Source organism: Octodon degus, unplaced genomic scaffold, assembly GCF_000260255.1.
Source record: "Octodon degus isolate 3935 unplaced genomic scaffold, OctDeg1.0 scaffold00010, whole genome shotgun sequence".
NCBI lineage: Eukaryota > Metazoa > Chordata > Mammalia > Rodentia > Octodontidae > Octodon > Octodon degus.
The window spans coordinates 7,600,160-7,614,109 of NW_004524586.1; the positions used below are offsets into that span (position 1 = coordinate 7,600,160).

The 13,950-nt window shown below is 46.6% G+C and overlaps 1 protein-coding gene and 1 pseudogene across 2 annotated transcripts in view; both read right to left on the reverse strand.

Moving 5' to 3' along the window:
- Positions 1–512: 512 nt before the first annotated feature.
- The window catches only part of Dnmbp (dynamin binding protein), a 124,300-nt gene continuing 110,862 nt past the window's right edge, over positions 513–13,950 (reverse strand). For both annotated transcript variants that reach the window (XM_004625544.2, XM_023708980.1), the window contains 5 exons: positions 12,341–12,673; positions 11,649–11,828; positions 6,973–7,171; positions 3,998–4,479; positions 513–1,421 (listed from right to left, as the gene is read on the reverse strand). In XM_004625544.2, the coding sequence (XP_004625601.1) occupies positions 1,236–1,421; positions 3,998–4,479; positions 6,973–7,171; positions 11,649–11,828; positions 12,341–12,673 (1,380 nt within the window). In that variant the 3' untranslated portion in view covers positions 513–1,235. The remainder of the gene's footprint in view (positions 1,422–3,997; positions 4,480–6,972; positions 7,172–11,648; positions 11,829–12,340; positions 12,674–13,950) is intronic.
- On the reverse strand, positions 9,552–10,277 carry LOC105741294 (annotated as a pseudogene).

Consider the following 13,950-nt stretch of genomic DNA (forward strand, 5'->3'; position numbering starts at 1 on the left):
AGCTATTTCTGGGACTGCTTAACTTAACTCCAGTAAGTCACATGGGTCATATTGTCTGCATTTGTAGATGTGTCTAAATAGCAGTAGTGTGAAGGAGCAAGGTACAGTCCTTGAATAGGCTTAACTGGTTAGGGATCAGGAAGAACTAGTACTCGTAGTGGAAGCCGGAGCTCTGATCCTGGTACTCTAGGAAAACCTGTCCATTACTGAGCATGGGGTCAGGAGACATCACACAGACTGTGTAAAGCAGTGACTGTCAGAAAGGTCAGATGAAGGGCTGGTGGGAAAGCTCAGCAGATTAAGCACCTGCTCAGGCAAGTGCAGGGACTGGGGTTCAATCCCTGGCACCACATGCCACACTGGCCCTGCCCCTGGGCGCACTGAGCCTGCCAATGAGACCAAGTGTGCTGGTGCAGGCCAGTAATCCCAGAGCTGGGGAGACTGAAAACAGGAGGATCACTATGAGTCCAAACTGTACCAAATACATTTAAAAAATAATAAAATAAAATAAAGGGCAGATGACTATCTCTAAAAGGAAAGAGAATCCTTCAGATAAAAGGTCAAAAGAAAATAAAAACCCTAGCTACTTCTTAGAAGAAAGCTTCTTAGAAACTTCTTGGAAGAAGCTTCTTAGAAGAAGAAAGGAGAAAATAGAATTTTGTATAGCCAATCAAGGAATAAAGTGAAATGAAAAAAATGAATATTTTAGGAACTTTAGAAATTAGGTGTGGGAAAAGAAAAGTGTGTGGGACAATAGAGGTATCTCAGAAGCTCCGAAACGCAAGGCTTCATGCCATCCTAGCAAATTCTTTGCCACATGCCAAAATGTGACCTGCCCCATCCAAGTCAGTTTCTGATCAGCTGACCAGGAGCACGGGGCCACCCCAGCCTCAGTATGGAACAAACGGCGCTAGCCCAGCTCTCTGCAGACACAGAACACTGGCGCTCTGAGCGGAAATTTCTCACTTCCAAAGGCTGACCCAGCCCTGGCCTTTCGCCCCGTGGTCACTAAATCATTTGCAAGTCCCAGGGTCCACTTCAAATTCTAGAAACTCTAGGAAGCCTCAAGATTTATAATTGGAGAGAACACAACTTGTCTTACTCTCCACCAGTCACGTTAAGCAGCGCAGCAGGGCCTGCGTCTTCACACCAGGCGCTGGTCGGCGGCCCACCAGAACCTTTCAGCAGACGGAAAGCAAAGGCGGCACTAAGGTCGAGTGGAAGGCACCACAGGCTCAGGTATACTCAGTTTTGCGGATATAACTGGATGGGACGTAGCCCTTCTTCCCATTAACTTCAGCCAACCACCACTCCGCATTGCCAGTAACATCTTTAAACTCAAGGATCTTGAGTCTCTGATTGGCTGACACACTCAGCTCATTTGGGTTTCGTGCTCTGAAGGTATAAACAGCAAAATATACCTGTGTGGGGGAGAGAGGGAGAGTTAGGAAACCTCCTGGAGCAGCGCTGGCCGACAAAACTCTCTGTCCTGACACGAATGCTCTACGTTCGGACTGCAGCTGAGCCCTGGAATACAGCCAGTGAGCTGAGAACCGCAACTGTGATCTTCTTTTTCGCTAAAGTTGCCAGAGCTGTATGTGGCTGGAGGACCCACAGTGAACAGGACAGGCGCAAAGAAAACCAGATTTCCAGGCTTTTAATTCTTTCAAAAATGCCTGGAAGGCTCAGTCAATATGGCAGATAACTGACCTATGAGGGCACCCTCCTGTTCCCAAATTCTACATCCCATCTGGAAAATTACAGCTGCCGGTGGCTGGGTAGCTCGGTGGCAGAAGGCTTACCTAGACAAACCCAGGGTTCAGGGAAGAGGGAAGAATGGGGGGACGAGGGAGGGCAGGGAAGGAAGGAGGGAAGGAGAGTCACAATTGAGGTTTTTGTTTTTTTTTAAATTTATTTATTGTGTGTGTGTGTGTGTGTGTGTGTGTGTGTGTGTGTGGCCAGCTCACCCACCAGGGGGTGGGGCTGGCTGGCATGTGGTGCTGGGGGATTGAACCGCGGTCCCTGTGATTTGCTAAGCTTGTTCTAAGTAGGTGCTTTAGACCACTGAGCCATCTCACCAGCCCCACAACTGAGTTTTTAAAACCCCTAAATAATAATTAATTTCAAAGCAAGAAATGAGGATCTAGGTGTCACAAATGAAGATGCAAAGCGAGGGTGGTGCTGAGTGACAGCAGAGCCGTGAGGGGTCTGGAGCAGCCCCTGAAGGGCCAGACACACAGGTGATGCCTAGAGCGTTAAGACTTGGAGTTCATGAGGATAAAATGAGCTTCCTATCCCACATCAGAATCTAGGAAAGGCCCATTTGCTTTGTCCACACGTCTAGTAAAACTGTTAGGGGTCTGGAACTGGGAAACCTGCCCCGTCACGGGGCACATGCCACCGCAAGGAAGAAGGGAGCATGCCCAGCTGTGGCGCTGCGGAGTGTGCTGTGCAAGTCTGAGCTGAGAAAGTAGTGAGAAGCTACTGGAAGTCAGAGACCAGCAAAGCAGCACCTCGACAGCCCAGGACGTGACGGGGCCTCTCTCGGCAAAGGCAGCTCCTGCCGAAGGTGACCTCACAGTCATGCTGCAGAATGAAATGAGCGCTGGCAACAAAGAGGGGAGCAGACTCCCTCAGCAGTGATTCTGAAAATGACTTCAAAATACATGGTTTAAACTGCGTGTGACAGAGGCTGACTGCAATCCCAGATACCTGGGGGTTGAGGCAGGAGGCTGGAAAGCCTGAGAGCAACCCAGCAGCTTGCTGGGAAAACAGTGAGGACGGCGGCTGTGGAGGGAGCTCTGTGACAGGCCCCGGGCTCAACCCCAGCATCACAAAGCTAGCAAAAGAGGTGGGTTCAAAATGTGCAAGATGTATAGGCTATACTTGATCCACAAGGCAGGATCAGACCATTCAAAAAAGAACAGGAACCTGAAGTAGCACCAAACTTTCATCTCTAAATGCCAGCAGGTATCTGTCATCTGAGGCAGTGGCCTGGGAAGGAGACAGGGCACTTCTGTGGAATGTCACGCCTTTCTTTGACATGAAGAAAAGCCTCGACATTCATTTAGATGGTCATATGATGCTCCAAAGCGCTGAACAGCCCTACAAAATAGCTTCTCGATGCCATGCTTTTGAAAAAGAATGGCTAGAGTGTGCACATGGAGCTGTGCTACCCGGGTGAATGAAGAATGCAAGCTAGAACAGGATGATTCGGTAGTGTTTGCTTCAGCAGAAAACGCTACACGCATGAGTACCATCAGGAGGCAGCGGGAAAAGCTAACAAAGCAAGGGACGCGCACCCCTCCACCTCACTTGGGCTAGGACGAGCCAGGCCCTGAGCAGGGCAGCTGCCAGTGGCTGGAGGCTGACCTTCATCCTATTTTCCACTGCAAGGGTTAGTGACAACCTTTGTGAAATGTGTAAAAATTAAGGAATATTACATCCTAAAAAGGAAAAAAAGAAAAGAAATAAAAATATAGATATCTAAATAAAAAACTAAGGGCCTGCCTAATAGCTCAGAGGACTAAAGTGCCCACTTAGGTAGAATGCAGTGTCGGGGGCTCGATCTCTGGTGTGGCATGCCGGCCTCGTCCATGGGGCGAGCTGAGACAGCGATTGAGACCGGGTGTGGTGGCGTGCACCTGTAATCCCTGCACTTGGGAGGCTGTAAACAGGAGAATCACTACAAGTCCGATCTACTTAGTGAGATCCTGAACACCCTATAGACCCAGCCCTAAATACAGGAAAAAAACCAAAGCTAAATAGGTGGATTAAATAACACAGTGAACTGGAGGAGCAGAAAAGTTTCCTCATCATATCTCTGACTAAGTAGAGCATGTCCCTGATATCCTGGGAAGACTCGTCCCGGGAGGTGCAGAGCCGCGCACGCACGGGGACAGCAAGCACTTTCCTCCTCGCGCTCCGCTCCAGGCAATGCGCCCTCACACACCTCCTGCTGCTCTGGGCCCCCAGGCTGAGCCAGGAGGGCACTCACCTGGCTGCCTTCTGCCTCGCTGCTTTCTGGTTCTTCATATTTGTCCTCCAGAGCCTGGGCTGCTGTTGCGCAACCTTTCGTGAGGTCTTTACCGTGCCCATTTCGCCCTGGTCCGGAGTGACCAACCTCCGGATGCCTGGAGCTTCGGGAGCAGCCCCTTACACTGGCTGCATCGACAGAGTCCCCAGAAGGTCCACTCTCGGGGCTACCCAGGTTCAAGGATGTACCAAGAGTTCCTTGGTCACACTCTTTCAAGGAAGGTGCATCTTGAGGCTGCTTTGGACAAGAAGCTGAGGTAAAGGACACAGCCATGCTGCTGGGGTTGAAGGTCAAGGCGCTGCTGCTGTTCTGCCGAAGGAACCGGGGGGAGGGGCTGCTGTGCTCTGACTCAGTGGAGGAGTGGCTGCCCACAGAGGCATCCGAGTGGCTGTGGCGTGGATTGTAGGGCTTTAGGAAGGAGCTGTACACGAAGCCTTTGGTAACTGCGGAGAGAGACATTGACATCAAGAGCTTATAGCACAAGGGGGAGAAGTGAAAGACAGAATCAACAGAATAACCATGGTTTAAAAACTAGATCAATGGGGCTGGTGAGCTGGCTCAGTGGTCTAAAGCACCTACTTAGAACAAGCTCAGCAAAGCACAGGGACCGCGGTTCAATCCCCCAGCACCACATGCCAGCCAGCCCCGCCCCCTGGTGGGTGAGCTGGCCACACACACACACACACACAAAAAAAAAAAAAAAATAAATAAATATTAAAAAAAAAAAGCTAGATCAATGGCGAGAGACAAACTGATACTTGTTTGGAAATGAGCATACGCAGAAAACTTAATAGGATGTCTCGACACTGGCTAAGAAGAAACTCAGCCAAGTATAGGTTCAAACATACTTCCCGTGGCAAAGGGAGAGGTGAAGACCCCTTGTGTGAGGAAGCTCCTGGGACAGGCAGCCTCCCTCCCTCTCTCCCGCCCGCCCCTCTGCAGCTCCACAGCCCTCTGGTTAGAAGCCGGGGCACGGTGAGCATCCCAGTGCGGAAAGCTGCCACAGGACTTCCAGCAGACACGGCACATACAGCACACGCTCCCTCACACAAACTCCTCAGACGATGACAGGAGGCCCTCAGGGACAGCTTCAACTACAATTAGAAGCTGAGATGCTCTCCTGGGACATTGCTTGTATTACCTGAAAACAAATCTGCGCAAGGATAAACCCTGATTATACAGCCTCCACGAGAACGACTTCATGTTAAGTTTAATGTTACATTAGTCTTATGGCATCTATTTTTCAAGGTCTCCAGGATGGAGAAAAGAGTGTAGTGTCATGTTTATAGGAAAAGGCTTGGATTTGAGTGTCTACGTCTTTTTCATTTTTGAAATTTTACCGTTTTAATATATAGTAACTATGAATATTTATGAAAGTATATGACAATTCATGCTTACAACATGTAGAATTGAATCAGGATAGTTAGTATTTCCACCTTGTTATCTTTTTCTTTTTATGTTTGGAGCTTTCAGCCTCTTCTAGCTCTGATACAATATATCAGGCTATTCTACCACGCTGCAGAACCTAGCATTTACTCTAATTATATTTAGGTACCTGTTATCCAACCTCATTCTTGCTTGACCTTTGATGCACTTCTGGTTTCTGACACAAATGCTGGCTTGCAGGAGGACCCTCCCTCAGTATCTGAGCAAATGCACAGGAGGCCCCGGGCACACTGAGGGGTACGGGTCCTAACAGCTGAGCCCAGTACTGTGGGCTTCCTGCTACCACTTCACTTGAGAAAATAAAAGTCCTGAAGACTAGAACCTCCTTACACAGCTTGGAATTGTATGAAGCTCAGTTTGATCCTATCAGCGAGTGCCACCTGCCTGCCTCCCTGATGGGATCTTTCCAGTTATAGTCTTTATTACTTAAAAGAAGCAGAAGTAAGGAAAGAAGAAAATATAACAAAAAACCAAATGCTTTTAAGGAACTAAAAACAGTGCTAATTTTCAGTTCCAGTTGGTGTCTACACAGATGTTTATTGTATACTCCCCAAATACTTACCTAAAACACTTAGGCCAGATATGTTTGGGGATTTTTTTTCTTTTTCTGGGTCAGCATGCCATAATTAAACCTCAGACTGGAAAATGCATGAGTATTCACACCAAAAAAAGGTAAGCTATGATACAAATGGTGTCATATCTTTTGTTCAAATTTGAGTCAAAAGAGCTGAAAATTTTTTTTACCAACACCTTTTGGATTTTGGAATTATAGAAAAAAAAAGAATATAGATTAGTATTATTATTATTTTTTTGGGGGGGGGACTGAAAAGGTTAAGTTGTTTTTTTTTTTTTTTTGCGGAACCAGGGATTGAACTCAGGCACTTGGGCTTGCCAGGGAAGCGCTTATTCCACTGAGCCATCTCCCCGGCCCGATTAGTATTATTTTTTGTACTTTCCTTTAAATTCTGCAAGTCACACCTACTCTAGAAGCTGTGAGCTGCTTTTGAAGACATTCCCTAAATACTTGTGAAGTAAAATAGTTTGATACAGGAGGAAAAATAATATAAACAAAAACTAAATTTTAAAATTCACACATGTACAAGACAAGTTTATAAAAACTAGAGGGCAAGCTTATTTTGGAGCTTACTCAGAATGGGTTGAAAAGAAACAGGATTCCATTAGCAGTATTTACTGCCTGGATAAGCTATAAAACACGGCAAGATCCTAACAAGATAAGTAATGGAATCTTCTCTGGAATTTGTCAAATAGAAACACAACCAAAGGAAAAAAGAAAACCACTATCCCAGTGGGCTTTGTTTCCATAACGACCCGGGCATAACGCCCTCTGAAGATGGACAGGACTTTTAGGGTTCTCTTCCCTTGAACCGAAGGCTCTCAGGCCCTTTCCTGGCCTGGGCAGGGCACAGATGCCGCCCAGCCGGCCCTCTTTCCTCACTCCCAGCCCCCGTCCTCTGGCGGCTAAGACTCACCTCCATTGTCAATCAGCCAGCGGTTCGGGCTGCCCATGGGGTCCTTCTTTTTGATCACGCCCACCAGGTCACCTTCTAACAGGGACACATCCAAGTCCTGAGCAGCATTGAAGTTCCGTTCTGCTTGGAAGAGTTTATCAGGGGGATACCGCGCCAGGAGCGAAGCGCGCAGCTCTTCGGACTGCAGCATGTAACCTGGCTGAAAGGTGACACACAAAGCACCATCAGGACCCACCGCGCCGGTACCCGCAGCCCAGGGTAGGCCACACGCGCTTCCCCTTGGCCCCATCAGAGCCCCAGTGGTGAGGCACTGCCAGCCACTCCCTGCCCCTCAGAGGCCTTGGGGAGTTGCTCTGTCTAGCGAGGTAAAAATCACGGAACCTCAGCAATGTGCATTCATAGCTAAAATGACACGACACGTATTTGTGACACCATTGGACAAAAATGCTACCTAAAGAATCCAACAACTGGGGCTGGGTAGGGCATGTGCACGGGCCCTGGGTTTAATTCCTGGTATCAAAATCTTAAACAAATAAAAACATCTAAGTAACATTGCTAAATAGTGTTTGTCTTTTGTGGGGGTAGGGTGGGGGTGGTCCTGGGGTCTGAAGCAGTTTTTCCACTGAGCTATAGCCCCAGCCCAGTATTTTTTTATTTCAGACTGGATCTCCCTAAATTGTCCAGGCGAGGCTCACGCACGTGATCTCCCTGCTCAGCCTACCAGACCACTGTGAGTACGGGATACGCCGCGCGGCACTCAGCTCACGAGATCCTATGTTTTGCTACACAAACCTAAACTTTTTCTATCCTTACTTCCTGATTTATAAAAAGATGGTATTCATAAAAATAAGAAAAAGATAATTTCAGCATTTCTTTTTGAGGTACTACAAATGTGTATGGGATTATATGGACCAAAATAAGCAAAGGCATATTAGTAATTTTTTAGATTATGAGCCCAATACTCTGTTGTACCCTGATTTTTAAAGTATAGAAAGATTGACCGGGTATAGAGGAGCGTTATGAGTTCAAGGCCAGCCTGGGCTACAAAATGACTCTACGGCCAATCTGGACTATATAGTGAAACTCTGTCTCAAAGAAAAAAAAGTATGGAAGAAATAATTCCAGATTTTTTCCCCACATTTCAAAACACATTTATGGGGTGGCCAAACAGCTCAGTGGATTAAAGCGCCTGCTTAGGCAGATGTAGGGGCATGGGATTTGATCCCTGGCGAGTCGTGTCAGCCCCACCTCCCAGCTCTTGGGAGGCTGAACACAGGCAGATCACTGAGTCTGCTCTACGTAGGGAGACCCTGTAGACCCTATACTAAAATACAAACAAACAAAAAAATAAAAAAAAAACCCAAACATTTATTTTTAGAGGTAGGTCAACATGTTATTTCAGATTAAGCAGTTTCAACTTTTGTCTTAGAGTGGGGGTGGGGTAAAGGAAGTTTGGGATTACTGGTATTATAGCTTTTTTTTTTTTTTTCCATTTATGTATTTAGTACAGGGTCTCACTATGTAGCTCAGACTCACAGTGATCCTCCTGTTTTCAGCCTCTCCAGCACTGGGATTACAGGTGTGCGCCACCACCCCTAGAGTCCTCTGCTGGCTCAGGCAGGGACCAGTGAGGCATGCAGTACTCGGGGTCAAATCCTGGTCTCCGAGCTTGCCAAAGCAGGCCCTTAGTCTGCTGAGCTATCTCACTGGCCCTGGCATTAGATACTTTCTTTTTTAAAAAAAAATAGTTTTACTGTTTACTTAAAACATAAATAGGAAAATATAGACATTTGCCATACCAATAAATGGTTTAAACTTTCTTTTAAAGAAATGTTATTTGAAAAGAGAGCTCTGGGCCAGCCAAATAGCTCAGTGGATTAAAGCGCCTACAAGCAGGTGCAGGGGCCGGGGGTTCAATACTGGGGCCTGCAGTGCCAGCCCCGCCCAGGGCGCACTGAGATGGCAATTGAGACTGGGCAAGGTGGTGAGCCTGTAATCCCAGAACTTGGGAGGCTGTAAACAGGAAAATCACTACAAGTCTCACCTAGTAGTGAGACCCTGAACACCCTGTAGACCCTTCCCTAAAAATACACACACAAAAAACCAATAATAATAAATAATAATAAAAAGAGAGTTCTAAGAAATTTAATACAATTCTGAACAATGATTGTTTCTGAAATGGATGAGATGTGAAGCACAATTTTTTAAAAAAATGTGTTTAGTACAGGGTCTGCAGGGTCTCACTACATAGATCAGACTCGTAGTGATTCTCTTGTTTTCAGCCTCCCAAGTGCTGGGACGATGGCACGCACCACCATGCCCAGTCTCAATCACTGTCTCAGCACACTCTGGGAGCAGGGCTGCAAGCAGGGGATGCCTTGGCTGCTGCGCTCTGCTTTAGCACTTTAGCCCACAGAGCTATCTGGCCAGTCCAATGAGCTATCTGGCTGGCCCTGCGAAGCACAATTATAAAGAGGCTAAAATCCAAAAGGATTTATTCTCGGTTTTTCTTTAAAAAAAAAAAAAATCCGACAACTTGTCACATCAAGAAAGTGTGTACAGTTGCAACAGATGCAGGCTTACTTGCCCTTGGAGTCATGGTCTCTCTGCCACATGGGGACAGAGCAACACATGGAGGACAGCAGCACGTCTTCAACGGGCTTCTTGGGGGTGTCATCCAGGTCTGTCTTGATTGCTCCAGATTTGGACAGTTTTCACTCCAACTCATCTCTTGTCAGGTTCATGTTCCCAAATCCCAGAGGACTGATGAACTGAGCCTTTACGACATCTTCAAGGTAGATGAACACTGTGGGCAGGTTCTGATCGGGGTAGTTGGGTATGCAGGTTGGTGAAATGTCCTTGGTAAACTTGACATCAGGAAACTTCCTGGCCAGTCTGCTAAAGTGCTGACTGACCAGGGCACAGAGGGGAATCCCTTGCTTATAAAGGTGCAAGACCACCCACAAGCCCTCACAGGCTCTGGTAACGTCCTGAACATTGTCCTTTCTGGAGATCTCTAAAACCTCTCCAATTTATTCTTCAGTTGAGCCGCTTTCCACTCAGCCAGTCTTTGCTGCCTGCACATCTCAACAACCTGTTCATCTTCCTCACTGAATTCATCTTCATTATCCTCTAGTTCTTCCAAAGTCATATCTTCATATCTTTTCATGACTGACTGCTGCAGGTCCCTCTGTTCCTCCTCTTCTGCCTTCTTTTCTAGTTCTTTCAGGTTTTCCTTGGAGGGCAGGATGCCCTTTTTGCATAAGATGTCATTCCATTCAGTATCTTCATTAGGGTGCTGCATCTTGGCCTTCAGTCGCTCGAGCCAGCCCCGCTCTGGCATTAGATTTTAATAACATCTTTGATAGAGCTGTGGTACCTTCTTCATTACCTCAGAACCTTATTTGGAAGTACTGGGCTTAGGGTCTGTGAACCGCCTTGTGCCATTTGAGGCCCTGTTCTGCCATTTGCTGGCTGTGCAACAGCAGGCAGACCATTTCCCTCCTTTTTCTCTTCCGAAAATGTGGTCATCTGGAGAGTGTGCACCATCAAGGACACTTTCACACTGAAATAAAGTCATGAGCTTAACACTGTTTGAATGTGGATCTAGGTCTGTAAGACTTTTCCAGTGAACTCAGCCCTGGGATCTAAGTGACAATCATCTTCACCACTAAAATATAAAGAGAAATCCTCTTCATTGTGCGACGACAGACTCACGACTTGGTGCAAGAAGAGCAGCAGCGCCTCTGGGTAGTTCTCATTTCTTCTATACAAAAGCATGTCCTTTTCTCCTCCAAGGAAGAGTCTATGCAGGCTGCAGATCTTGAAGTGCACGTATGAGCGTCAGACACTGTCCATTAGCTTCAGGCTGTTTCAGTGCTTTTGCAGGACTGGGTTCGGGGACTCACTGCATGATAGGTGGGTCAGCACGCTCTTGCTCACTCGTGCCTCAGGGGCAGTCAGCATCTTTGCAATGTGCTTCGTGTCTTTTCTGACTGGGTCTATAGAGGCCCTCCTGGAAAGTTTTCCTTAACAACCTCCTACAAGACAACGTTGTCTTCATCTGAAATATACCTCACTTCTACTTTATTTCCTGACTCTTTTTGATCAATATCAGAGGCTACCAATCGATAATTCCACATTTAAAAAAAAAAAAGCAGCCAATGATAAACTGGTTTTATTAACATTTCTAACACACAATCAAAAATATTAATATACCCTTAAATCAATTTCCTTAAATAATGTCTTAATATTAGTACTTTACTAAGATTCACGCAGGATTTCACAGGGCAGCCTGAAGTTTCTATGAAGACGAGGAAACTAAGGCAGGCACTCTTAGGTGTCAGCAAGTACATCATGGTGGTCAGGAAATGCTGAATGCTTGGACAAGTCTATGGTGGTGTGACCCAGTAGCCACCCGGATAACACTTGCTTCCCAGTGCTTACTGTGTGGCACTTTCGCAGCACCCTCCAAACATTAACTGACAGAAGGCTTTTTCATTACCCTATGACGAGGTAGAGCTATCTGTGTCTTAGAGATGAGGAACCAAGGCGCAGATGTGAAGTGCTCACAACACGTGATCAGTGTCTGTTCTGGGACCTGAGCCCAGCTGGCCCAGCTCAAAGTCACACTCATAACCTAAGGCTGTGCTTACCTCGGTCCCCACCCCACTCACCGGGCCCAGGAGCGACTTCCGTGCAGACTGGCGATCTATGGTTTTCCTCTCAAATGGCCTCTTGGTAGCTGGAAGAGGCTCGGGGAAGAAAGTGAAGACCTGGAGTTGCTCCAGAACCCTGCTGTGCTCTTCAAGGAAGATGGCGATCAGGTTTCCATCTCTGCCAGTAATTTTGAGTAACTGGAGTCCCGGGGAAGCACCAAGATAGAGGCAAAAAGAAAAAAATGAATGAAAGATCTCTGGGGGCTGGGGAGACATCTCAACAGCATAAAGCGCCTGCCTGGCAAGTGCAAGGTCCTGAGTTCAATCCCCAGTAGCCCCCCCCCCCCAAAAAAAAATCCCTGAGACTGGCGAAGTCTGTGTAGAATTAGCTGGAAGCTGAAGTTCAACAGCAGTGGCCCTGTGTAAGCTACCAACACTGTAGTCAATGCAGGAGAAAAGGCACTCTTAGCAACACTGCTCCCGGGGTACTGGACAGGCTTTTTTTGGGAATTGTGCAAAATGGAAAAAGATATTTAAAAAGCCCCGGACTTCCTGCCACCAACAAGGGTCAAAAATTCTTGATGGGCTGGGCCAAATGACACCTTTCATCTCTCTAGTTTGGGTAACTTCTCAACACAATCCTACTGTGGTCCTAGGAAAAGACCAAAGAGAACCTCAGAGACGACTCCCCAAAGCACTGAGCGACTCACGGAAAGCAGGGGCTGCAGCTGCTCCAGTGCCTGCTGCACAAAGTCGCAGTGGGCTTCGGCATAGCCATGGATGCAGTTGGCGAAGAGCCCCTGGGCGTACTGCTGGAACTTGGGCAGCTCGTCCAGCAGCTGTGCGTTCAGGGCCTCGTAGTTGTTCCGGGCTGACTGCAGCTCCTCCAGGGTTTTCTTGTCCTTCAACTTCTCTGCTCGTTCTGTGCAGTTGTAGAAGTCCAGGAGCTTGTCAAAACGCTTCTGCACCAGCTTGTGGGGTCCTGTAAACATGCTCAGTAACTGATTTAAAGGAGAGATGACAAGTCGTTCTGTCCTCTCTTTCTACAGGAATGAGAAAGCCACAGTGATCAGTTGGTCAGCACCTCGCCTTGGAGTCTCCAGTCCCCTTGCAAACCTAACTTGCTGCTCCTACGGCAACTGCTTTGCTCCGAGCACACAAGCGGGCCCCACACAGAGCTCCAGGCGTCCGCCACTGACATCCACAGACGAGCTCTCCATATACGTCAGCCAAGCATTCCCACACTAGAGGGCCTGCAGAGTATACTAATCCTTCATCTTCTTGGTAAATGCTGAGTTGTACATGGATATGCTTATATTAGAAATCAGAAGTGACAGTCTTGGTAACATTTATTTACAGTAGCTTGATTTTTCTTTTTGGGCTGCTTGGCCTTGGACCCAGGGCCTTGGGCAAGCACTTTACCACTGAGCTAATCCCCAGCCCTGTATAGCTTGATTTTACTCAGATTTATTTATTTTTTCATTTGGAAAAAACATTTTAATGACTGGATAATATATCATTTTATAGTTTAATTTTACATCTTTTAATCTAATTGAAATTATGTAAGTTCTCCATTCAAAGGAATACAAAATAACACATACCTAAGGCTTTTCCTGATCAAATTAGCACATATTACTTAGTAGATATATTTGAGATCCCGACTACGTATCGTATACTCCACGAGATACAAGTAACAAGGCTCATCATACAGTTTTTATTTTTTCTTTCTTTTTTCCTTTTTTATTTTTTTTCCATAATTTTGTTGATAAACAAAGAAAATGGAATAAGGATTTTTTTTTTTTTGCTCCGAATGCCTTCAGGGCAGGTTTGGCTGGCTGGAGTTGTGGGGATCGAACTACAGCAAACTGAGGCTGACAGCTTTGGGGAAGCAGCCACTTAAAGAACTGAGCTAGAGCCAGGCCCCCTTTACTCAGATATGGTTGTTGCACATGTCTGACATGGAATAACTTTCATCCTTCTATAATACTGTTTCTAATCATAACTTGGTAAGATTTTTTTTTTTTTCACTTCTCAAAAATATTTTTCAGCCAGGGAGATGGCTCAGTAGGATAAGCACTTGACTGGCACACGCAGGGATCTGAGTTCAATGCCCGGTTCCACCAAAAAAAAAAAAAAAATTTCGGGTCTGGGGAGATAGCTCAGTAGACTAAGCACTTACTTGCCTGGCAAGTGCAAGGGCCTGAGTTCAATCCCTGGTTCCACCAAAAAAAATTTTTTTTCCTCTTTCATTCTTATAAGAACAGATAAGCCAAACATGTGGGCACATGTCTGTAATCCCAGCACGTGGCCAGCTGAGTCA